The sequence below is a fragment of the Urocitellus parryii genome, chromosome 4, assembly GCF_045843805.1.
Source record: "Urocitellus parryii isolate mUroPar1 chromosome 4, mUroPar1.hap1, whole genome shotgun sequence".
Lineage (NCBI taxonomy): Eukaryota > Metazoa > Chordata > Mammalia > Rodentia > Sciuridae > Urocitellus > Urocitellus parryii.
Window position 1 is genome coordinate 173,534,639 of NC_135534.1, and position 25,739 is coordinate 173,560,377.

At 40.2% G+C, this 25,739-nt stretch overlaps 1 protein-coding gene across 1 annotated transcript in view; it reads left to right on the plus strand.

Moving 5' to 3' along the window:
* The first annotated feature begins 2,736 nt into the window (after positions 1-2,736).
* The window catches only part of Ube2r2 (ubiquitin conjugating enzyme E2 R2), a 104,798-nt gene continuing 81,795 nt past the window's right edge, over positions 2,737-25,739 (plus strand). Inside the window, exon 1 of the mRNA XM_026387938.2 lies at positions 2,737-3,382. Within this exon, the coding sequence (XP_026243723.1) occupies positions 3,206-3,382 (177 nt within the window). The 5' untranslated portion in view covers positions 2,737-3,205. The remainder of the gene's footprint in view (positions 3,383-25,739) is intronic.

The following is a 25,739-nucleotide window of genomic DNA, read 5'->3' on the forward strand; positions in this document are numbered from 1 at the left end:
TCTACACTGAGCCACATCTCCAGCCCAACACTTCCCTTCCTCTGACAAGAGCTCTAATTCTAGTGGAGTTTGGTCTCAAGACCTAGATGGGGGGCTGGGGATGTGGCTCAAGCGGTAGTGCGCTCGCCTGGCATGCGTGCGGCCCGGGTTCGATCCTCAGCACCACATACCAACAAAGATGTTGTGTCCGCTGAGAACTAAAAAATAAATATTAAAAAAAAAAAAGACCTAGATGGTAGGTAAGGCTGGGGGTTAGAGAATGTTTAAAGTATGGAGACCTCATTCATTGAAAACAAACAAACCCAAGAAAGAAAGAAAAAAAAAGAAATAAAAGAGAAAGGCCCTTTATGATTTGTGCACACTGATTTTCTTTCAAAGTGTACAGTATAGAATGATGAAGAAGGATGAAACTATACTTTACAATGAAGAAACCTGATATACTTACTACTTCAGCCAGGTGATCAAGGTCAACATCAACAGTGCTAAGTCATGTTGCTTTATCATGTGTCCTCGGTATGGTATGATGAATATGGCATTTTTATCTCTATGATTTTTTCTCTTAAAACCCATAACCCCAGTCTTATCACAAATCCCAGGTGAAGGACCACCTACAAAACATTTGAGGCCAGAGGTGGTGGTGCATGCCTATAATCCCAGCAATTTGGGAGGCTAGGCAGGAGGAACAAAGTTCAAACCCAGCAGCTTAGTGAGGTCCTGTTTCAAAATAAAAACAAAAAGTTCTGGGAATAGAGCTCAATGGTAAAGTTTCCCTGGGTTCAATCCCCAGTACACTCCCTACTATAAACAAAATTGTTTTGACCAATATTTTTCAAAAGTATCAAGGCATCAAACACAAGAAAAGTCTAAGAAACTGTCACAGTCAAGAGGGAGTCTAAGGAAACATGAAAACTATAGTCTGGTAGCTTGGATGGAATTCTGGGACAGAAAAGGGACATTAGGCAAAAACTAAGGCAATATGAATAAAGCATGAACATTAATGATAATGTATAATACATTAATAATAATGTATCAATATTGGTGATAAATATACTACACTAATATGTTATTAAGGGAAACTAGGTGCCAGGTACATGAGAACCCTACTGTCTTCTCACTTTTTCTGTAAATTTAAAACTGTTGTAAATATAAAGTGTATTAAAAAAAATGAAGAGTGGTATCCACAAAATAACTATACTGTTCTTTAAAGCTCCTAGTTATGGATCACTTGCCAGTCACCATGCTAAATGCCATACATAGATGATCTCATTTAATCATTACAATTGCTTGTGTTAGGTATAATTAATATAAGTGGTGGAACCAGGGTTGAAACCAAGATCTCTGTGATCTCAAAATTGAATGGAACTCTCAGTATGCTGACTTTTCTGGGAAAGGGTTCACACAGTTACAACACATGCTTTTCTAAGAGAAATAAGTATTCTTTTTTAAAAATATATTTTTAGTTGTAGATGGACATAATACCTTTATTATTTTTATGTGGTGCTGAGGATCAAACCCAATACCTCACACAAACACTCTACCACTGAGCCACAATCCCAGTCCAAGAGAAAGGAGTATTCTAAATAATGGGGACTGAAGCCTGTCTCCACATTTTACTTCAGTTATGATTACCTCAGGAGTTGGAGGTTGAACAATCAAGCTGAAAGAATTATGGGGATGGGTGTCAAAAGTCCAATCTCAGTAGTTTTACAAACCCGGATAAGCAGAGCAGTTGTCCATCCCATAGCACATTGAGAAGGGCCAGGAAACCAGGTTTAGTTTAATTCTCTTTCCTCATAACTTCCTCTTTGTAGTTATTAAGGGAAGCAGGAACTGGCCTTCCTGCCTTTTCTCTTTTGAAAACATGCCCTCTCTAAGATGGGTGATTTGCCCAGTGGCACACAGGCCAGGAGATTGGATCTGCGGGAGATTAAGTTGGGAGAGAAGTTGGGAAATAGATGGACATAATACCTTTATTTTATTTATTTTTATGTGGTGCTGCGACTCGAACCCAGTGCCTCACACTTGCCAGGCAAGCACTCTTCCACTGAACCCCAACCCCAACCTCAAGCTGGGAAATCTTGTTCCCATCGCTATGACCCATATTATCAGTCCTTCTTATTCAAGCACCTACTAAGTTCAGGGACTGCAGACTGGATGTTGCGGGGGTGGGATGGGGTTGGAGGTGGTCTGTAGAGGACTAGAGCTCGTCCTAGGACTAGTCCTAGGACTGCTGTTTGGAGGCCGGTGAATACACGTTGGGGGAAGTCACTGAGAGCTCTTGGACCTGAAAGTCCCTTACGGGACACGCCTCTGGAACCGCGGCGCCAAGCCACAAAACCGACCCTTTGGGGCCAAGGCGATTCTCGACCGCCCGCCCTCAGGCTCCTACAGCCATTAGCCCTTTAAGGGCGGGGGACACGCGCCGGCGTCACAAAGCGCCGCCACCGCCACCGCGCGGGCGGGAGGGATGGAAGCCGGGAACGGAGGGGAGGAGGGGAGGAGGACGAGGCAGGCAGGCGGGCGGGCGGGGGAGGGAGGGGCGCGCGCACGCGCGTCGGGCCGCCAGCCGCCAAGAGCCGCCCCCCTCCTGGCGCGCGCCCCTCCTCCCTCTCTCCCTCCCTCCTTCTCGGCTCCGTCGCTCCCGCGGCGAGAGGCGCTCTCGTTCTCCTCCTCCGCCCCTCCCCCCGCGCAGCCGCCGCCGCCGCCGCTGCCGCGAGACCCCCGCGCGCCACGCTCCCCCTCCCCCTCCGGCCCCGCGCGCCCTTCGGCCCCGGCGGCCCCCGAGGCGAACGAGAGGGCGAGCGAGCGCGGCGCTCCCGGGCCGGCCCGGCCCCCTCCGCTCACCATCGCCGGCCCTTCGCCGCCTTCCTCGGCTTCCACCTCCTCTCCCCCCCCCCCCCCAAGTAGAGGCCCCCTCCGGGGGGGGGAGGCCCCGGACCGGGAGCGGATTCCCCCAACTCCTTCAACCCCTCCCCCACCCGGCCGGAGTGTGAGGAGAAGGGCCCGGCCCGGCCCGACCCGCGACGCGTGTGAGGACACCGGGCCGGCCCACGGGCCGTCTGGGGCCTGGTCCGGCCCGCCGGGTGTGTGAAGACCGGGGCCCCGTGCGGCCAGTCCCGAGGGCGAGCGGAGGGGAGGGGCCTGGTCCGGCCCGGCCGGTGCGCGAGGACTGGGGCCCCGGCCCGGCACCGCCGCCGCCGCCGCGATGGCCCAGCAGCAGATGACCAGCTCGCAGAAGGCCCTGATGCTCGAGCTGAAATCCCTACAGGAGGAACCGGTGGAGGGCTTCCGGATCACCCTGGTGGATGAGTCCGACCTCTACAACTGGGAGGTGGCCATCTTCGGACCCCCCAACACCCTCTACGAAGGCGGCTACTTCAAGGTACCCTCACCCCCTCCTGGACCCGGCTTTCCCTGCCGAGGCCTCGGTTCCTCCCCGCCTTGGGCAGTTTTCGGGGCGGAGAGTGTGAGCGCGGGTGCGTGGAGGGGGCTTCTCGCCTCGTAGCCCCCTCCCCCATCCGTGGAGGCAGGAAGGCCTTGCTCACCAAGTGCCTTTTCTTTGTCATGGGGCGGGGGCGGGAGGCCAGACTGCACCGGGAAATAGGAAAGTCTCTCCGGCTGGGGTAGTGGCTACAGGGGAAGGAGGGCTGTCTTTGTTTCCCCAGCTGAGGGTGTGTGGAAAGAGGTGGTCTTTCTTTTCTTGATCTCCCATTAGAGCTCTCCCTGCGCAGGCTGGAACTGCCCCAGAGGGCAGGGTGACCTGCACTTATTGGATTGGACTTTTCTTTTTTTGGGGGTGGGGGGTGGGGGGAGGGGAATTAGCCTGTCATTCCAGAGGCTGCCAGTGCCCTGACATTTTGAGGTTTCATTGGGCTTCTTGGATAGTGGTAGTTCCAACTTTGCATTCCAGTGTGCTGTAATAAAGGACCCTAGGGGTGGTTTAAAAAAGAGGTGCTTGCGTTGTCTTGCCATTATCCACTTGAAGGAACTTTAGCCTTCTTTCTGTCCTCATTCTCCATTTACCTCAGTCAGTGCTTCTTTAAAAACGCCCTTTGTCCTCACCCCGCCATCAAGTTTACTAGCATTTTTTTTCTTCATGTAGAAACACCCACAAAGGGTGGAACGTGTCTTGAGGGGAGATTGATAGTTTCCCACTTTAGGGAAACAAAATGGAAAGATTTTGCTCAGGTAGAACTCCAGCGAGTGGAGTCATTTCACAGATGAAAAGTATCGCAGGTGAGATGGTTTTCTCTGGGTGGGATGGCTCCTTAGAGACCATAGACATTGTTTCTATTGTTTCCTGTGATTTTAGAACAGTGCTTCCAAAATTATTCTGGAATCCAAAGTATTTTTCTAAAAACTCCAAGGTAGATGACTTGGAGGTAGTTTTTCTTTTGTTTTGGGGTTTAGCATTTTTGCAGGGAGGAATCCCAAATTGAGGATTTGAATTTTTAAATTTTGGTGGCAAGACAGAGGAAATGAGTACTTAGGAATCCATTTTATTTTATTTTTTTTATTTCCAAAATTAAGTGAAATAGGCCAGTGAGTCAGTTTTAGTTTGTTTTGAAGGGAGGGGTTATCTTGGCACAGGTTTTAAATGAGTATCTTAGTCATGTAGTTGTGATGTGTATTTTTAGGACTTAACCAATTACTTAACTCTTGTTTTCTACCCTTCTCTAAAGGTAGAAGCTTTAGTTTCAGGCTTTAAATTGGGTCAACTTTGTAGAAGATAGTATTGATATGGAACTGTTTAATAATGACACCATGATACTAGGAACACCTAGTAAAAAACGCATTTTTAGAATATTATGTAACAGTGATATTCCTACCGTTTGCTTCATTTTTTGTGAATATAAATTACACTTTATGTATGTGTGTATATTTGTCAACACATGCTATATTTTTCAGATGCAGGAATTTAAAATTGCTAAGTAAAGGTGCAAGTTATTAGTGGCAAATGGAAAAGGTATTGCATTGTTCATGTTGAGGTACACTCTACTTTTAAAAAATTTTTTAGTTGTTGATGGACATTTATTTTATTTATAAAATAAATTGAATTTATTTATAAAATAAATTGAATTTATTTATAAAATAAATTGAGAATTGAACCTAGTGCCTCACGCATGCTAGGCAAGCGCACTACCACTGAGCCCCAGCCCCATACACTCTACTTTTAAATATAAATTTTTATTTATAGATATTGGAAATATTTTTGCACAAAACGGAATTTTTTTTTTATAAAAGCATTTTCAGCAAAATATTATTTAACTTCAATGGATAAAGTTTTAACTTTTAAAAAGTCTTTGGAATAACTGATGGTTAAGGCAAATGGGTACTAGTTAGAATAATCTTACTCCAATGCAATTTTGTTAAAAAAAAAAATTGTGAAAGAAAATAATGGGTTGCAAATTGTAGTGTGGTTAAAAAAACCTCACAGTTTGGGGCTGGGTTATAGCTCAGTTGGTAGAGTGCTTGCATTGCCTGCACAAGGCTGCAGGTTCAATCCCCAGCACCACACACACACACACACACACACACACACACACACACAAACTCACTCACAATTTGGAATTGGTAGTATGCAAGGGTTCCTTGTAGCATATACGCTGATTTAAAACAAAGGCTTTTTAATTTCAGTCCTGTTAAAAAAGAATGGCTTGAGGGGCTGGGGATGTGGCTCAAGTAGTAGCTCGCTCGCCTGGCATGCATACGACCCTGGTTCGATCCTCAACACCACATAAAAAAAAAGATGTTGTGTCCGCTGAAAACTAAAAAATATTAAAAAAAAAAAAGAATGGCTTGAACTGGGGTTGTGGCTCAGTGGTAGAGCACTAACACTGGGTTCGATTCTCAGCACCACATAAAAATAAAGGTATTGTGTTCATCTACACCAAAAAAAAAAAAAAAGTTAAAAAAATGAATAGCTTAAATTTCCTATTTTGTTGTGTTAGATTTATTAGCCTTTGAGAGTGTTTACCTTAAATTTGATTTTTGTTTTTGTTTTTGTACTGTGGATCTAAGTGCCTTGCCTTTCTACTACCTCCAGCCCCTTTACCTTTAATTCTGAAGTGTAAAAAATGTGTGGAATTTTTTTTTTTTTTTAAATCCAGGGGTGCTTAAGCCACTGAGCCACATCCCCAAGCCTTTTTAATTTATTTTTTAATTTGAATCAAGGTCTCACAAACTTGCTTAGGGCCTTGCTAAGTTTTTTTTTTTTTTTAATAATCGTTTTTTTTTTTTTAATTTATTTTTTTTTAGTTTTCGGCAGACACAACATCTTTGTTTGTATGTGGTGCTGAGGATCGAACCCGGGCCGCACGCATGCCAGGCGAGCGCGCTACCGCTTGAGCCACATCCCCAGCCCCCCTTGCTAAGTTTTTGAGGCTAGCTTTGAACTTGTCCTGCCTCAGCCTCCTGAGCCATTGAGATTATAAGCTTGTGCCACCTTGCCCCACTGAAAATTCTTGTTATTTGTGGTGCTGGGCAATGAACCCAGGTCAGGGTTTTGTGCATACTAGGCAAGTGCTGTTCTACTGAGCTACATCCCCAATCCTTTTACCTTTATTTATTTATTTTTTTAAATTTATTTTTTAGGTGTAGATGGACATAACCCAATGCCTTTATTTTTTTATGTGGTGCTGAGGATGGAACCCAGGGCCCTGCCCGTGCTAGGAGAGTGCTCTACCGCTGAGCCACAATCCCAGCCCACTCTTTTACCTTTAATTTTAACTTATAAAAAACGTATGAATATTTTAGTCTTGTATGAAAATTTATTCAATAATGTTTTCTTCTATTTTGTCCTTTATTGTATTGCCTTTTATCTCATTCGTCCTTTGTTGGAAAAAAGGCAAATTTAAATTTATGGTCATTGTTTTTTATTCCACTGCTTTTGTCTTAAAACAAGGGTTTTAGTGTGTTCCACTACAGCTGCAGTTAAAAGTTGGCACAGAGCTTTTTGTACAACTCTTCTCCCTTATCAAATGTTGTTAATTTTTGAACATTTGGTATAATTTATTTTCAAGTTGAATTCTTTTTTCTGTTGGACATAATTGTTTGGATAACTGCCAATCATTCTTTAAAATTCTCAGAGTATAACTTCTTTAACTTTTAGGTGTTAGTAGATTTCTAACATCTTTTCACCATGCAGTGGTTGGCACCACAGGAACTGTGGTGGAGACTGAGACTTATACTGTTTCTTAGTATTTTTGTTTTTTGATTCATCCTTTTTTCACTTTTTTAGTACCTCTAAACTGATTCTTAGCTTTGGAGGCAATGAATGTATGATGGGAAAAGGTAGTTTCTTCTGTTTTGCATATTATAAAATCCTGCCCTCACCTTTTCTTGATGTTATTGAGGGAATATCTGAATTTCTTTGCTTCTTGGAATTTTTCCTCTATTAGTTGATGGTTTAGGACATAGAGAACACCCCTGAGCTCATTTTGATACTATGGAGCAAGCTGGAATTTTTATTATGTTACTGTTGATCAAGGCAGTAGTTTCTCCCCTTTAAAAGGAACTATCTTTTCAAATACCTTCTGATGATGATTACAATGAAGTGTGAATGATTTGGTATAGAACCTTCTTGGAATTCCTACATTATTTATCTGAAAGCATGATAGTGTGAGATTATAGTCAGAAATGAGAGTGCCTTTCATCATATTCATAACATAAAAGTTTAGATAATAAAGAAAAACTTAAAATATCATAGGTAACTTCTGTAGATTTTATTCAGTAATCTGAGATAATGAAATAATAGATGCATTCCATTTTTAGAAAACCCCAACTGACAAAAAGTATTTGTTAAATACTTAAAATTTTCCCTAATAGGAGTACTTCCTTATCAGAATAACAAACTCTTCAATTCTGTACATGTGCGTGCACACACACTTTTTTAAAATAAAGGAATATGCATATTCTCTAGGCTCCATTTGTTCTAGGATAAAATAATCTGTTTTCTGCCTCTCCTTTACCATCGGCCCCAGGCTCTTGAGCTGCTAGGATTACAGGCATGTGCCACCTCGCCCAGCAATAATAATTCTTAATTCTTGTGGTTTTTTTCAGGGGGTGTAGGGGGAACCTTGTGTGTATGTGGTCCTGGGGATCGAACCTAGGGAGCTCATTGTACCCCTGAGCTATATTCCCAGCTCTTTTATTTTTTATTTTTATTTTTTTTAAAGAGAATTTTTTTTTTTTAATGTTTATTTATTTATTTAGTTCTCGGCGGACACAACATCTTTGTTGGTATGTGGTGCTGAGGATCGAACCCGGGCCGCACGCATGCCAGGCGAGCGCGCTACCGCTTGAGCCACATCCCCAGCCCCCCAGCTCTTTTAAAGAATATTTTTATACTGAGACAGGGTCTTGTTAAGTTGCCCAGGCCGACCTTGAACTTTATTAGTATTGGGAAACCCAGGGGTGCTTTACCCTTGAGCTGCGTTCCCAACCCTTTTTAATTATTTTTTTATTTTGAGACGAGTTCTCTCTAACTTGCTTAGGGCCTGGTTAAGTTGCTGAGGTAGGGCACAAAGTTGTCATCCATCTCCTGAGTTGCTGGGATTACAGGAGTGCACTACTGCACACAGGCTGGCCTTGAATTTTTGGAACTTCTGCCTCAGCCTCCCAAGTAGCTGAGATTACAGACACCACAAAGTTCAAGCCCCACTCTTTTTTTTTGTTTGTTTTTGGTACTGATGACTGAACCCAGAACCCAGGGATACTTTACCACTGAGCTATGTCCCCAGCCCTTACATTTATTTTGAGACAGGGTATCACAAATTGCTGAGGCTGGTTTTCAATTTGTGATCCTCCTGTCTCAGCCTCCTGAGTTGCTGGAATTACAAGTGCATGCCACCACACCTGACCCAACACTTAATTACTGTGTAATTCTTAAAATGTAGTTGCAACAATTCTTAAACGCCATACGAATCCTTTTGAGAAACTGATAGGTTTCTATCCTCAGGAAAAAAAATGTACATGTAAGCCAATTTGTATAGATTTTGAGGCCATTAACTCATGGGTTAAAAATCCCTGATTTAGCCAGGCACAGTAATCCCAGCGGTTTGGGATGCTGAGACAGGAAATCACAAGTTCAAAGCCAGCCTCAGCAACTTCGAAGTGCTAAGCAACTCAGTGACACACTGTCTCTAAATAAAATACAGTATAGGGCTGGGGATGTGGCTCAGTGGTTGAGTATCCCTGAGTTTAGTCTCCAATACCAAACAAAAAAAAGAATCCCTGATTAACCCTGGTGTGGTGGCACATCCCTAAAATCTCAACCTCTCAGGAGGTGAGGCAAGGGGTTAAAAGTTGGAGCCCAGCCTGGGACACTTAATGAGACCCCTGTCTTAAAAATAAAAGGGAAGATACGCAGCCCAGTGGCAAAGCCCTGGCAGGGTTCAATAACCAGTACTCCCCCTGCCCCCTGCAAAAAAAAAAGCCTGTTTTAAGGGATTTGAATAGGCAATTTGAAAAACAGAATTGAACTTTTTTTGCGGGGGAGGATACTAGGGATTGAACCCAGAGGCACTTAACCATTGAGCCACATTCCCAGCCTTTTTTTTTTTTTTAGTTGGACACAATACCTTTATTTTTTTATTTATTTTTATGTGGTGCTAAGGATTGAACCCAGGGCCTGGAATGTGCTAGGCAAGCACGCTACTACTGAGCCACAATCCCAGCCCTTTTTTTTTTTTTACATTTTATTTAGACAGAGGATCTTGTTAAGTTGCTTAGAACCTTGCTAAGTTGCTAAGGCTAGCTTTGAACTTGTGATCCTTCTGTCCCAGCCTCCCAAGTCCTGGGATTATAGGTGTGTACCACTGTGCCTGGAGGAATTGAACAGTTTAAAAATTATAATAACCTCCCTCCCCCCACATGAAGGTTTTGTCAGTTAACTTTGAGCTTTGAAAATTTACCTTGAGTTTTAGCAACATTATAAATGGAAATAGCTTAAGTCCAAGGGTTTGACACTAAATGACATTTAGTTTAGTTTTGTTTTTTGTTTTTTAAAATTTCAAAGCAAACATGACAGATTTTTTTTTTCCTTTTCTCTGTGTGTGTATCTGTGTGTCCGTCCCTATGCGCATGTTTTGCTGGGGTTGAACTCAGGACCCTGTTCATCAAGGCAAGTGTGCTGCCACTGAGCTACAGTGTGTCTTAGAATCCATGAAATCTTTTTTTGAAATCACAAGTTGCCATCAGCCAATGATAGATAGGATTTAATTTTAAGAGAATCTTTCATTGAAATCTTTTTTTTTAATACCAGAATCATTGTCTTAGATTTGATAAAAGGAGGATTAATTCTTATTGGAATGAAGGATTTGAGTCCTAATTTATATATATGTATAAATATATATAAATTATATATATATATATCAATATATGTGTGTGTGTGTGGTCTGTTGTTTTGTTTTTTTGGTAGTGCTAGGGATTTAATGTAGGGCCTCCTGTATGCTAAGCACCCCCGTTGTTAAGCTAAACCCTGTCATCCTAATTAAACTTTAAAAAAAAATATTGTTGTCAATGGACCTTTATTTTATTTATTTGTATGCGGGTGCTGAGAATCGAACCCAGTGCCTCACATATGCTAGGCAAGTGCAAGTGCTCTACCACTGAGCTACAACCCCAGGCTTGGCCCCCCCCCCCCCCAATTAAACTTTTTTCACCATGTTGATTCTCCTTTCTAAAGAGATTTGTTTAGTAAATGGTGTTTATTGACTACTCATCAAAGGCCAAGTAATGTAGGAAAAGGCACTTCCTTATAGGTACTGAGGGAAAATAGTAGATAGGACATTGATAAGTTTAGAAGAGAAAGTAGTAGGATGTTGATAACCTTAGAGCTTTTATGAATGATTTTCATAAAAAAGTTTAAACATTTTTTATTCTTTTTTTTTCTTGTTTGTAATTGGACACAATACCTTTATTTTATTTATATATGGTGCTGAGGATCGAACCCAGGAACTTGCACATGCTAGGCAGGGGCTCTACGCTGAGCCACAACCCCAGCCCCTTTTATTCTTTTTAGTTATGTTACATGACAGCAGCATGTATTTTGACATTATACATACATGGAGTATAACTTCCCATTCTTGTGGTTATACATCATGTGGAGTTATACCAGTTGTATGTTTGTATATGAACATAGGAAAAGTAATGTCCGATTCATTCTACTGTCTTTTCTTGTCTCATCCCCTCTTCCCTTCATTCCCCTTTGTCTAATCCAAAATACTTCTACCCCCCACTCCCCATTGTGTGTTAGCACTAAGGCTTATCAAAATTTTTGTGTGAATTTTACTTATTTGAGATATTGAAGATTGAACCTGGGTACTCTATTACTGAGGTATATCTCCAGCCCTTTGTTATTTTGAGTCAGGGTCTCATTAAGTTGCCGAGGCTGGCCTTGAATTTATGATCCTCCTGCCTCAGCCTTCCAAGTACAGTTGATCACAGGTATTTGTGGGGGTTGAACCCAGGGGTACTCTACCTACTGTTGACCCTAGCTTTACTCCTCTCCCAACTCTTTCCTGTTTGTAGTACTGGGAATTGAATTTAGAGCTTCATGCATAGTAGGCTAGTGCTGTACCACTGAGCACATTACCAACCCTTGAATTTAAAAATATAGAAATGTGAGGTATAAGTGTTACTGATGTAATTATAAATGTTTATGAAAAGCAAAGTTCTTAAAGCTTCAAGGCCAATTAGAGAATGATAATTAGGTTGATAAGTATTATCCATCATGATAAAATGTTCTGTTCCCTCTTGCTAATTTAGTGTTAGTGATTCTAATCTAAAGTTCCATAAGAACTTGTCTATGGGGGAGACAAGTGGAGAATAAAGGAGGTTCACAACTCGATTCACCTCTGCTAATCTAATTATGGGAAAATAACAGGAAGAGTACAAAATTCAGAGTTTTAGGACTATAGATCTCCATCCTCTGGGAGATTACATTTAAATATTTTAATTCTTTTGTGTTCCTGAACTGCTTTTGGATTGTTACACATACAGCTATAAATGTCTGAGTAGGCTTGGAAAGGTGGTACATGCCTATAATCTGAGAGACTCAGAAGGCTGAGGCAGGAGGATTCCAAATTCAAGGCCAGCCTTAGCAACTTAAGCCTGTCTCAAAAATGTAAGAAAAAAGGATTGGCTTTATAGCTCAGTGGTGGAGTACCTCTGGTTTTAATAACCCCAATACAGGGTTTGGCGGGGATGAGATTAAGCCTCTGTGTTCTGTCAACATAGAATTAAATTTCATCTTTATTCAGGGAGATGAGAAATTATTATTTAAAGTTCATGCTAATATGCTTCTGAAGAGTAATTTTAGTTTGGATTGCAAGCATGTGATATTATTTAATAATCTTTCTATATGAGAATCAGGAAATTCATGTTAATAATGTATTTAAAATGTATAGTAAGTAGTCCACTTTATTCATTTTATTTATTTTTGTGATGCTGGGGGTTGAACCCATGGGCAGTCTACCTACTGTTGACATCCCTAATCCTTTCTTTTTATTTTGAGAAAAATATTGCTAAGTAGTACAGACTAACCTTGAGTTTGTGATCCTCTTGCTTAACCTCCCGAATAACTGTGATCACAGGCAGGTACCACTGTGTCCAGAAGTAGTCTACTTTTAGCACATTTACATGATTTTTTTTTTTTTTTTGGTACTGGGTATTGAATCCCAGGGGCACTCAACCCCTGAGCCACATCCCCAGTCCTTTTTTGTATTTTATTTAGAGACAGGGTCTTGCTAAGTTGCTGAGGCTGACTTTGAACTTGGAATCCTCTTGCCTCAGCTTCCAAAGCCTCTGGGGTTATAGGTATGTACTACTGCACCCAGCACATGATTTTTTTTTTTTAAATTAAGAAATATAAAAATGTTTGGGGCTGGGGTTTAGCTCAGTAGGAGGATACTTACCTAGCATACAAGAGCCTGGAGTTCAGTCCCCAGTAGTGACAAAAACAAAAAAACAACAAAAAAAGTTATTTCTTAGTTCAGGCTATTAAAATAAATTACTGTAGACTATATGGCTTATAAACAATAGAAATTTTATTTCTCAGAGTTCTGGAGGGTATAAGTTAGAAATCAAAGTTTAAAAATAAATATTAAAAAAAAGTATCTCTCTCAAAAAATACAAAAAGAAAAAAGAAATCAAAGTTTCACCATGGTCAGATCCTGTTGAAAATCCTCTTCTGGTGTGCTGATAACTTCTCCTTGGGTCATCCTCCATATGGCAAAACAGAAGAGAGAGATTAGCTCTTTTCCTCTTTTGTGGGGGTTGGAGGCAGAGATGGTGGTGCTGGTGCTGGGTGTACTCAGAATGGGCTCTACCATTGAGCCAAACCTGAGTCTTGGTTTTCTCTTATAAAGAAATCCTATCTGGGGCTGGGGATGTGGCTCAAGCGGTAGCGCGCTCGCCTGGCATGCGTGCGGCCCGGGTTCGATCCTCAGCACCACATACAAACAAAGATGTTGTGTCCGCCGAGAACTAAAAAATAAATAAAGTTCTCTCTCTCTCTCTCTCTCTCTCTCTCTCTCTCTCTCTCTCCTCTCTCACTCTCTCTTAAAAAAAAAAAAAAAGAAATCCTATCTGGCGATTTTACCATCATGACGTAATTACAAAGGCCTCACTTTCTACTATCGTATGGGGTTAGTGCTTCAATATGTGAATAATTAGAATGAACACTTAAAACGGTAAAATGTGGAATGCCGTTATCTGTTGCATATATATGCTATTAGTACTATATACAGTAGTGAGGTATCATTGAATGCTTACTATGTGTTGTATACTTTACATAGAATATCTCGAGTAATCCTCCCATGAGGGCTGGGGATGTGGCTCAGTGGTAGCGCGCTCGCCTGGCATGCGTGCGGCCCGGGTTCGATCCTCAGCACCACATACCAACAAGCATGTTGTGTCCGCCGAGAACTAAAAAATAAATATTAAAAATTCTCTCTCTCTCTCTCTCTCTCTCTCTCTCTCTCTCTCACTCTCTCTTTAAAAAAAAAAAAATCCTCCCATGAGATTATTACTGTTAATTGCATTTAGCATATAGAGAAGCCATGTCACACAGAGCTCATTTATTTTTTCCAGGGGTCTTCAGATAGAAAGTTGAAATATAAAGCTGTACTACCAGACTACTTAACTCTAAAGCCTGTGCCTTTTAACTGAGATCTTAGACCAGTTTGGAAGATACTTGAAGCTATGAAAGTGGAGGTTTTTTTTTTTTTTTTTTTTTTTTTTTTTTAAAGAGAGAGTGAGAGAGGGGAGAGAGAGAGAGAATTTTTAATATTTATTTTTTAGTTCTCGGAGGACACAACATCTTTGTTGGTATGTGGTGCTGAGGATCGAACCCGGGCCGCACGCATGCCAGGCGAGCGCGCTACCACTTGAGCCACATCCCCAGCCCCTGGTTTTTGTTTTTTAGTAAAGTAGCAGTTTATTTTTGAACAGGAAGCCAACCTTCCCAAAGAGAGGTCTTAAGAGGGTTGCTTGAAAACAGGGTTTTAAGAAAAATCAAAATCAAACTTAAGAGGTGGTTTTTTGTTTTGTTTGTTTGTTTTTCAGTCCTGGGGATTGAACCCAGGGATATTTAACCAGTGAGCCACATCCCCAGCCCTTTTAATTTTTATTTTTGAGTTAGAGTCTCATTAAGTTTCTTACTAAATTGCTGAGGCTGGCCTGGGACTTGTGATCCTGCTGCCTTTGTCTCCCAAGTCACTGGGATTACAGGTGTGTGTTACCAAGCCTGGTAGAACTTGATTCTTTTTTTTTTTTTTTTTTTAAGAGAGAGAAAGAGAATTTTAATATTTATTTTTTAGTTTTTGGTGGGCACAACATGTTTGTTTGTATGTGGTGCTGAGGATCGAACCCGGGCCGCACGCATGCCAGGCGAGTGCGCTACCGCTTGAGCCACATCCCCAGCCCAGAACTTGATTCTTATACTAGAAGCTTTTGCTTTACTTTTAGTGGAGGGTGGGAATGGTGCTAGTATTGAGAGAGATAATCCCAAGAAGTTAGTTTGGGATTAGAAATGAAGATAAAACACTTCTAAAATGACTGTGAGAACTTCATAGATGCAGTTAATTTTCTCAGTTCAAACTAGGTGTGGTGGTGTGGACCTGTAATCCTAGCTACTGAGAAGGATCACAAATTCAAGGCCAGACTGGGCAACTTAGCAAGATCCTGTAAAATAAAAATGGCTGAAGTTGCAGCTCAGCGGTACAGCACTTGCCTAGCCTGTGCAAAGTCCTGGGTTCAATCCATAGCCCTGCCAAAAAACCAAAAAAGTCAATACAGTATTGTATTTATGAATTAAAAATAATGCCTTACACTTTTCCAAGTATATTTAAACAGCATGGGGAAACATCTTTTTTGATTATTCTTATGGTTGAACCCATTAAAGGATACTTTTTACCTCTATTACAGCTGTCTCCATTCCTTGTGCTAGAAATCAAATCAGGCCCTTGTCCATGCCAGGCAAGCATGACCACTTAGCTATCCTCCCAGCCCCTATTATAGAATCTTTCTATTTAAAAAAAAAAAAATTGTTCTTTTTAGATATACGTGACAGTAGAGTGCATTTTGACATATTGTACATACATCGAGTATAATTTATTCTAGGATTCCATTCTTGTGGTTATACATGATGTGGAGTTTCACTGGTGGTGTATTCATATATGAACATAGGAAAGTTATATCTGATTCATTCTACTCTTTCCTGTTCCCATCCCCCTTCCCTTCTCCTCATTCCCCTTTGTCAAATTCACCAAATTTCTCTCTCTCTCTCTCTCTCTCTTTTTTTTTTTTTTTTGGTACTAGGGATTGAACTGAGGGGCACTCAACCACTGAGCCATATCCCCAGCCCTATTTTGTATTTTATTTAGAGACAGGGTCTCACTGAGTTGCTTAGTGCCTCACTATTTCTGAAGCTGGCTTTGAACTCGCAATCCTCCTGTCTCAGCCTCTCAAACCACTGGGATTGCAGGCATGCGCCACTCTGTACCTGGCTTAATTCACCAAACTTCTAGTCTTCCTTTCCTTCCTTATTGTGTGTTAGCACCTGCATATCAGAACATTCAGCCTTTGTTTTTTTGGGATTGGCTTATTTCACTTAGCATGATAGTCTCTAGATCCACCCTTTACCAGCAAAAGTCATAAAGTCATTTTCTTTTTTATTTTTAGTTGTATTTTTTGGGTTGCTGAGGATCAAACTCAGTGCCTTACATGTGCTAGACAAGTGCTCTACCACTGAGCTACAACCCAGTCTTAAAGTCATTCTTTTTTTTTTTTTAAATGTGGTGCTGAGGATCGGACCTAGTGCTTCATTTGTGCTAGGCAAGTGCATTACCATTGAGCCACAATCCCAGCCCAATGTCATCCTTTTTTATGGTTGAGTAATAGTTCATCATGTGTATACATCATTATTTTATTTATCCATTCATCGGTTGAAGAGAACTTAGGTTGGTTCCATAGCTTAGCTATTGTGAATTGAGCTGTTGATGTGGCTGCATCACTTTAGTATGCTGATTTTAATACCTTTGGGTATATACCAAGGAGTGAGGTAACTGGTTCCATACCAAGTTTTCTGAGGAATCTTCATACTTCTTTCCAGAGTGATTGCACGAATTTTAGTCCCACAAGCAATATATGAGTGTACCACTTTCCCTACATCCTTGCCAACATTTATTATTTATTACTTGTATTCTTGATAATTGCCATTCTGGCTGGAATGAGATGGAATCTCAGTGTAGTTTTTTTTGGGGTGGGCGGTAACGGGATTGAACTCAGGGACACTCAACCACTGAGCCACATCCCCAGCCCTGTTTGTATTTTATTTAGAGACAGTGTCTCACTTAGACCTTTGCTTTTTGCTGTGGCTGTCTTTGAACTTGTGATTCTCCTGCTTTCGCCTTCCAAGCCACTGGGATCAGTATAGTTTTAATTTGAATATCTCTAATTGCTGGAGTTGTTGAACATTTTTACATATATTTGTTGACCATTTATATTTCTTCTCTGAAGTACCTGATCAGTTCCTTGGCCCATTTATTGATTGGGTTACTTTTGGTGTTTTTTTTGTTTTTGTTTTTGTTTTTTTGAGTTCTTTATATATCCTGGAGATTAATGGTCTATCTGAGGTGTAGTGGCAGTGATTTTTCTCCCATTCTGTAGGCTTTCTCTTTAGGTTCTTGATTGTTTCCTTTGCTGTGAAGAAGTGTTTTAGTTTTTGATACCATCCCTTTTATTGATTCTTGAGTTTGCTTCTTGTGCTTTAGGAGTCTTATTGAGAATCAAACTCAGTGCCTCACACATGCTGGGCAAGTGCTCTACCACTGAGCTACAGTCCCAGCCCTCAGATTATTCACTTTTTTAACTAGAGATGAATCTTTTTTTTTTTTTTTGTGGTTGTTATTTTTTATTTGTTCTTTTTAGTTATACATGACAGTAGAGCATATTTTGACTTTTTATACATACATGGATTATAACTTCCCATTCTTGTGGTTGTACATGATATGGAGTTACACTGGTCATGTATTCATACATGAACTTAGGAAAGTTATGCCCGATTCATTCTGTCTTTTAGAGATGAATCTTAATAACCTTCAGATGAAAAAGTGAAACAAAATTGATTCCACACCAGAAATATGGAGCTTTGCCATAATGACAGTAAGAAAAACATGTTTGGAAGGCAGTTCTCAAAACATGAATCCTGAGAAAAAAATCTTGAATTATCTGGGGCAGTGGTGGTATAATACTGTTTTAGTGGGTATATGGTATAGCCATCCCTTCAAGTTATTTGCCTTGAAGAGGTCGATTCTTGTTGGTTAGAAATAGAAGCTTTCAGTATCCTTGTTGGTTTTTTCACTCGTGTTATTTTCCCACATTGTCTAAATAGAGGGAAAAATTAAATATATTTAATCAGGTGCTATCTGCTGATGAGAAAATTCAGTGCTGACGTTGATTAAAGCAAGTATAATAATTCTGCTACTATGATGTAGATATGATTTGCCTCTTTCCCCAACTAATGCAGGAGTTTAATCCCCATAGTCATATGTTAATCATATTAAAAGTTGGAAACATAATTTCTGATGTTTAGAGGGGAAGTCTGGAAAGTGACTAGATTAGGTCATTAGGGTGGAGTCTGCATGATTGAATCCTGATGGCTTTACTAAGAAAAGAGGGGAGACAACTGGGATACAGTGATGCATATGCATTCCTGCCATGATGTGATGCAGCCAAGGGGAGCCCCCATGAACTCATTTAGCTCACACTTTTTAATTTTCATTCTTTTAAAAGTAACTCTGGGGCTGGGGCTTACCTTTGTTTTATTTATTTATTTTTACATGGTGCTAAGGACTAATCCAGGGTCTCACAGGAGCTAGGCGAGCACTCGACTGCTGAGCCACAACCCCAGCCCTGCTTATCTATTTTTATGTGGTATTGAGGATCAAACCCAGGGCCTCATACATGCTAGGCAAATGCTTTATTGCTGAGCCACAATCCCAGCCCCTAGCCTTTATTTTTTAAGGTATTGGAAGAAGTTAATTTTTTTTTTTTAAAAAAAAGCATAGAAGTACATTTTGGAAGTGAATTTCTTAAAAAGTGGAGAATTTTTTTTTTGTTCTTTATTCTTTTGGTACTGAAGACTGAATTCAGGAATGCTCTGCTATTGAACTACAGCCAGCTTTTTTTTTTTTTTTTTTTTTTGTACCAGGGATTTAATCCAGGGACACTTTACCATTGAGTCACATCTCCAGCCCTTTTTTATATTTTATTTAGAGGCATTGTCTTGCTAAATTGCTTAGGGCAGTTTAGCCTTGATAAGTTGCTGAGGCATATCCAGCTGGTTTTTAAATTTTGAGACAGGGTCTCCCTGAGGTGTCCAGGCTGACCTTGAACTTGCTATCCTCCTCCCTCAGCTCCCTGAGTAGCTGGGATTATAGTCACATAACCTGGTCCAGCCCCAAAGTTTTGTGATTGATTGATTGATTGATGCTATGTGGATGGAGCCCAGGGCTGTGCACATTCTGTCACTGAGAGCTACATCCCCTGCCCTAAAGTGGTTGAGAATTTTAAAATAGTGGTCTGTTATGAATATTCTGATGGGATTGGGAATGTGGCTTAGTGGTAGAGCACTTATCTAGCCAAATGAGGTCCTTGGTTCTTTTCCCAGCACTGGGGGAAAAAGAAAAAAATTTGATGGCTCTTTTTTGGGGGATGGAGGCGGGGTGGTGGTGGTGTTTACCTGGGATTGAACCCAAGGGCATTTAACCATTGAGCCACATCCCCAGCCCTTTTCATTTTTTATTTCAAGACAGTCTTGCTAAGTTGCTTAGAGCCTTGCTTAGTTACTGAGGCTGATCTTGAACCTGTGATCCTCCTGCTTCAGCTTCCTGAGTTGTTGGGATCACAAGCATGCACCAGCATACCCACCTTTAATGACTCTTTTTTTCCTTATAACTTTATTTATTCATTCATTCATTTTTGTGGTGCTGAGGATATCAAACGCAGTGCCTCACATAGCCAGGCATGTGCTCTACACCAGGCCACAACCCCAGTCCTTTAATGACTCTTACTGTATTAAATGAATTATTATTATTATTATTATTATTATTATTATTATTATTACATAGTGCTTGGAATCAAATCAAGGGCCTTGCTTATGCTAGGCAAGAGCTCTGCCACTGAGCCTCACTCTTAAGTATAAAAATACATTTTTATAGTTGAATTTATGCTTTTTTTTTTTTTAAAAATTGGTGCTTCATTTATTTAAAAAGCAGGTAATTAATGACAAAATATTTCCATTTCATGTATAACTTGTTCCTACCTGTTATTGAAATTAGTATGGTAAGTAAGGTTTCTACAGCCTAACTGGCAAGATTTACGGACATCTGCCAGACAGGTCAACATGGACACTTCCACTGGGTTATATTTACAAAAGTGGTCAAATTCTTTTTTTTTTTTTTGAATATTTACTTTTTAGTTGTAGTTGGATACAATATTTTTATGTGGTATTGAGGATCAAACCCAGGGCCTTAATACGTGGTAGTAAAGCGCTCTACCACGGAGCCACAACTCCAGCCCCAAAAGCAGTCAAATTCTTGCTAACTCTGTTGCCCCAGTTCATGCTATAAAGTTTAGTGCATAGTTCCATGAAACAAAAGCACAAGTGCAGACACATAGAGAGAAGCCATAATGAATAAATACGTGGTTTGAGTAAAACTTGAACTCTGTGAATTATATGCTTTGGAACATAAATAAGATAAAAAATAAAAAGCTAAATGACTATCCCCCCCCTCCCCCATGAAAAACAGGCCTTTTCTTTTTGGTGGTATTGGGGACTGAACTTGCTAGGAAATCACTGTACCACTGAGCTATATCCTCAACCCTTTCTTTTTTTCTTTCTTTCTTTCTTTAATTTTGAGACAGGGTCTAAGTTTCCCAGACTGGCCTCAAACCTGTGATTCTTCTGCTTCGGCTTCCCAGGTAACTGGGATTTTAGGTGTGCATCTGGCTATCCCTTCTCTTTGCCATGGTTGCTAGAATGCTCAGTGCTAAATTTGAATTTATGTTGTGATAATACTCTGTATGCATGCATTTTCTCAAAGAATCTTGATATTTAGCCAATTTTTTTCTATTCATAGTATATATTAGGGGTCTTAGTTATGGAGAATAACTGCATATAGCACATTTCTCTTTATGTGTATACCTTGAACAAATTGACTTTTTTTTTTTTTCTTACTTTCCTTTTTTCCCCCCTTCTTTTTTCTTGTTTTGGTACTGAGGTTGAACCCAGAGGCACTTTACCAGCCATATACCCAGTACTTTTAATTTAATTTTTTAAAAATATCTTTATTTATTTTTTGTTTACTTTTATGTAGTGCTGAGGTTCAAACCCAGTGCCTCACATGTGCGAGGCAATTGCTCTGCCAGAGCCACAACCCCAGCACCTCCAGTCCCTTTTAAATTCTTTATTTTGAGATAAGAGCTTGCTAAGTTACTAAGACTGGTTGCAGTATTGCCTTAGCCTCTCAGTTGCTAGGATTACAGGTGTGTGTTGAATTTTTTTTTTTCCCTTTACTGGTTACCACTGGAGATTTAACCCAGGGTGCTTTATCACTGAGTTAAATCCCCAGCCTTTTTAATTTTTTATTTTAAGTTGTTGAGGCCCTCACTAAATTGCTGAGGCTGGCCTTGAACTTGGAATCCTCCTATCTCAGGCTAGGATTACAGGTATGTGCCACCATGCCTGATTAAAAAAAAAAAAATTATATGGTGCTGAGAGCCAGGTATGATGGTGCAGGCCTGTAATCTCATCTATTCAGGAAACTGAGGCAGTGGGACTTACAAGTTGAAGGCCAGTTCAACAGCTGTCTCAAAAACAAACAAAAAATAGCTTAGTGGTAGAGTACCCCTGGTACTTAAAAAAGTAGAAAATGATGCTGAGGATGGAACCCAGAACATAAGAGCATGCTGAGCAAACACGATTCCCATTCCCAAATTAATTAATTCTTCACATACTCCTTGCTGGAGGGAACTTATGTTTTTCTTTTACTGGGTATTGAACCCAGGGGTGCTCTAACTGAGCTACACCCCCAGTTCTTTTTTATTTTTATTTTTAGACAAGGTCTTGCTAAGTTGTCAGGGTTGGCCTCAGAGCCTCCTGTTCCTTGGATTACAGATAAGAACTGCCACACCCAACTTGGAGAAACTTTTTAGGTAGGGTAAAATTCCTGTGATGTACAAATGATTACAAACATGCTCTCTTGTGGTTAGGTCATTTATTACTGTTCTAGCTACCATATATGTCCTGAAAATGTTTGTTAAGTCTACGTCTCTAATTAGATCTCTCTTGAGTTTTTGCCTGCTTGTTAGATATTTCCAGTACTATGTTGTATTGACACTAAAGACTTAAAATACAGATGAGGGGGCTGGGGTTGTGGCTCAGAGATAGAGCTCTCACCTAACGTGTGTGAGGCACTGGATATATTTGATCCTCAGCACCACATAGATATAAAAAATATTGTGTCCACTTATAACTAAAAAATAAATATTTGAAAAAAAATGCAGATGGGACTTTACCTTTTTCCATAAGCCTTCTATTCTCACTCTCCTGGATATTGGACACTACCAGGCCATGTAAGCATTAGAAATTTGGGAATCATTTCCTCTTTTCACACATCCAGTTATTTTTTAATACATTGAGACCCTGGTATTTAGCCCCCTCCTGTCATTGCTACTGCACCATATAAGTCCACACTCAGTTGTTACTCACTTGAATTGTAACAGTGGCCCCATAACTTTATCTTACGCCCTTCTAGCTGTGATGCCACCAAAGTAACCTTTCTGAAACCCTAGTCTGACATATAACCCTGACCATATACACAAATGAAAAAAACCTATCAACTCATCATTTTCCACAGTATTAAATAAATAGAAATTTCTTTGTGTGATATACAAAGCACTCATGATCGTTTTTTTTTTTTTTGTTGTTGTTGTTGTTTGTTTGTTTTGTTTTTTTGGTGCTGGGGATTGACTCGGGCACTTAACCACTGATCCATATCCCCACCTCTTTTTTGGATTTTATAGAGACAGGGTTTCACTGAGTTGCTTAGGGTCTTGCTAAGCTGCTAAGGCTGGCTTTGAACTTGCAATCCACCTGCCTCAGCTTTCTGAGCTGTTGTACCACCTCACCCCCAATAATTAGGTTCTTGATTATTTTCCAACTTTATTTCCTATTTTTGTTCCATAGGTGGTCTCTGAAGGTACCATTGCCTAAGCCGTCCTCTGGAATGTTTTTTTGTCATGGGACTTTGCTTTTGCTCCCATTAGTGCAGTGAACTCCAGATATTAAGATCCAGTGCACTGTGAATGACCTCTTTAAGTGTACTGGATTTCTCTTTACCAACTCCTTTTCCCTCTTAGATTGTTTTAAAGCAAACCCCAAACATATCCACAGCCCATCATCTCTAAATATTTCAGTTCCTAAAATATAGGGATGCTCTTTTTTTTGGGGGGGGGGTAACCAGGGATTGAACCCAAGAGCTCTTAACCACTGAGCTACATTAAAAAAAAAAAAATATATATATATATATATATATATATATATTTAGAGACAGGGTCTCACTGAGTTGTTTCGGGCCTTGCTCACTTGCTGAGGCTGGCTCAGCCTGCTGAGCCACTGGGATTACAGGCATGTGCCACTCCTGCCTCAGCCTCCTGAGCCACTGGGATTACAGGCATGGGCCACTGTCCCTGGCTCGGGACACTTTTTTTTTAAAAATCATATTTTTTCACTTAAAAATAAATAGTAATCCCTTTATATCATCTAATATCTGTCTACTCAGTGTTCAGATTTCCTTGATTTTTCTCGTAGTTTAAAAAAAATTTTTAAGGGCTGGGGATGTGGCTCAAGCGGTAGCGCGCTCGCCTGGCATGCATGCGGCCCGGGTTCCATCCTCCAGCACCACATACAAACAAAGATGTTGTGTCTGCCAATAACTAATAAATAAATAAATATTTAAAAAATTTTAAGTATATATATATATATATATATATTTTTTTTTTTACTTACAGGTGGACACAATATCTTTATTTTATTTTTATGTGGTGCTGAGGATTGAACCCAGTGCCTCATGCATGCAAGGCAAGCACTCTTCCTCTGAGCCACAATCCCAGCCCCTCACAGTTTAAAATTTTAAGACAGTCTGCAATTAAATTTGGTTAAAATGACTCTTAAGATGTAATCTAAAAATTTCCATGTTTTTTTTTTAGAGAGAAAATTTATAATATTTATTTTTTAGTTTTTCGGCGGACACAACATCTTTGTTTTTGTATGTGGTGCTGAGGATCGAACCCGGGCTGCATGCATGCCAGGCAAGCGTGCTATCGCTTGAGCCACATCCCCAGCCCCAAAATTTCCATGTTTTCTTCTGTCTTTTTTATTATCAGCTTTACTGGTTATGATTCACATACCATTCAACTCACCAATTTAAATGTACAAACCAACAGTTTTTAGTATAGTCAAAGTTATACAACCATTACTATAATTAATTTTAGTAGCATTTTCATCACTCAGAAAGGATCCACATATCCATTGATGGTTACTCCTAGTGTTATTTCTATGACTGTGTATTTGCCCATTCTGAACACTTCATATGTATAGTATTTTTTAAAAATATTTACTTTTTAGTTGTAGTTGGACACAATATCTTTATTTTATTTATTTATTTTTCATGTGGTCCTGAGGATCGAACCCAGGACCTCGCAAATGCTAGGCGAGCGCTCTACTGCTGAGCCACAACACCAGCTCCTGTTTTTGTTTTTTGTTTTTGCTTTTTTTTAAAAAAATATAGTCTTGCTGTGTTGCCCAGGATACTCTCAAACACTTGGGCTCAGTTGATCTTTCCTCTCCAAAGTAACTGGGACTATAGTCATGCGCTACAATGTCCTGTTTGGGCATTTCATATAAATGGAAATCATACATTTTAGTTTTGGGTTTTCATGACTGGCTTTTTTCACTTAGCATGTTTTGGGAGAGGTTCATTCATGTTGTGGCATTATCAATACTTACTTCATTTTTATTGTTAGTGTAAAATTAAATATTTTATTTATCCGTTAGAAACTTGAGTGGTTTTCACTCTTTGGTTTTTATGAGTAATGTTGTTACCAGCATTCATGTGATAATGGGGACATAAGTTTTTATTTCTCTTGGGTATTTACCCAAGAATAGAATTGCTGGGTCATTTGATAATCTTAGCTTAACCATTTGAGGGATTGCCAGACTGTTCCATGGTAGCCATACATGTTATAGTCCCATCATCAGTGATAAGCAATTTCTCTAGATACTCCCAAATACATGTACACTTTTTTTTTTTTTTTTGGGTGATCCTGGTTATTGAACGCCTGGGCCCAGTCGGTCTCACTGGAAAAGCACTCTACACTGAGCTACATTCCTAGCCTCCCCCTACTTTTTTTTCTTTCTTTTTATTTAAAAAAAATTTTTTTTGTTGTCTGCCTATGTTGCCCAGGCAACTTGAGATCCTCCTTCTGCAGCCTTCTGAGTAGCTGGGATTATAGATATATGCCACAATACTTGGCTCATTGTTTTTAAAATTAATTATTGGCAGTTGAAAGTACTTAACTGCTGAACTGCTGCCTTCAGATTTAAGGAATTTACTATAGGACTGGATATAATGACATTTTATTACAAATTAATTTATTCAGCACTAATATAATGGGAAGTTATTATGCTTCTAAAACTGGAGGTTAGGAGATTTGTGATTATGGGAAATTCTAATTTCTTTTTTTTTTTAATTTTTTACACCTTTATTTTATTTATTTATTTTTATGTGGTGCTGAGGATTGAACCCAGGGCCTTGCACGTGCTAGGTGAGCGCTCTACCATGAGCCACAACACTTCTCCAGAAATTCTAATTTCAAACTTAGCTGCCTTCTTGGTTTTGGTACCAAGGATTGAACCCAGGGGTGCTTAACCACTGAGTCACATTCCCAGCCCTTTTAAATTAAAAAATTTGGGGGGCGGACACCAGGGATTGAACTCAGGGCACTTGAGCCACATCTCCAGCCCTATTTTGTATTTTCTTTAGAGAGAGAGTCTCACTGAGTTGCTTAGCCCCTCAGGGTAGCTGAGGCTGGCTTTGAACTCTTTTGATTTTCTTGCTTCAGCCTCCCGAGCCGTTGGGATTATAGGTGTGCGCCACTGTACCCAGCCCATT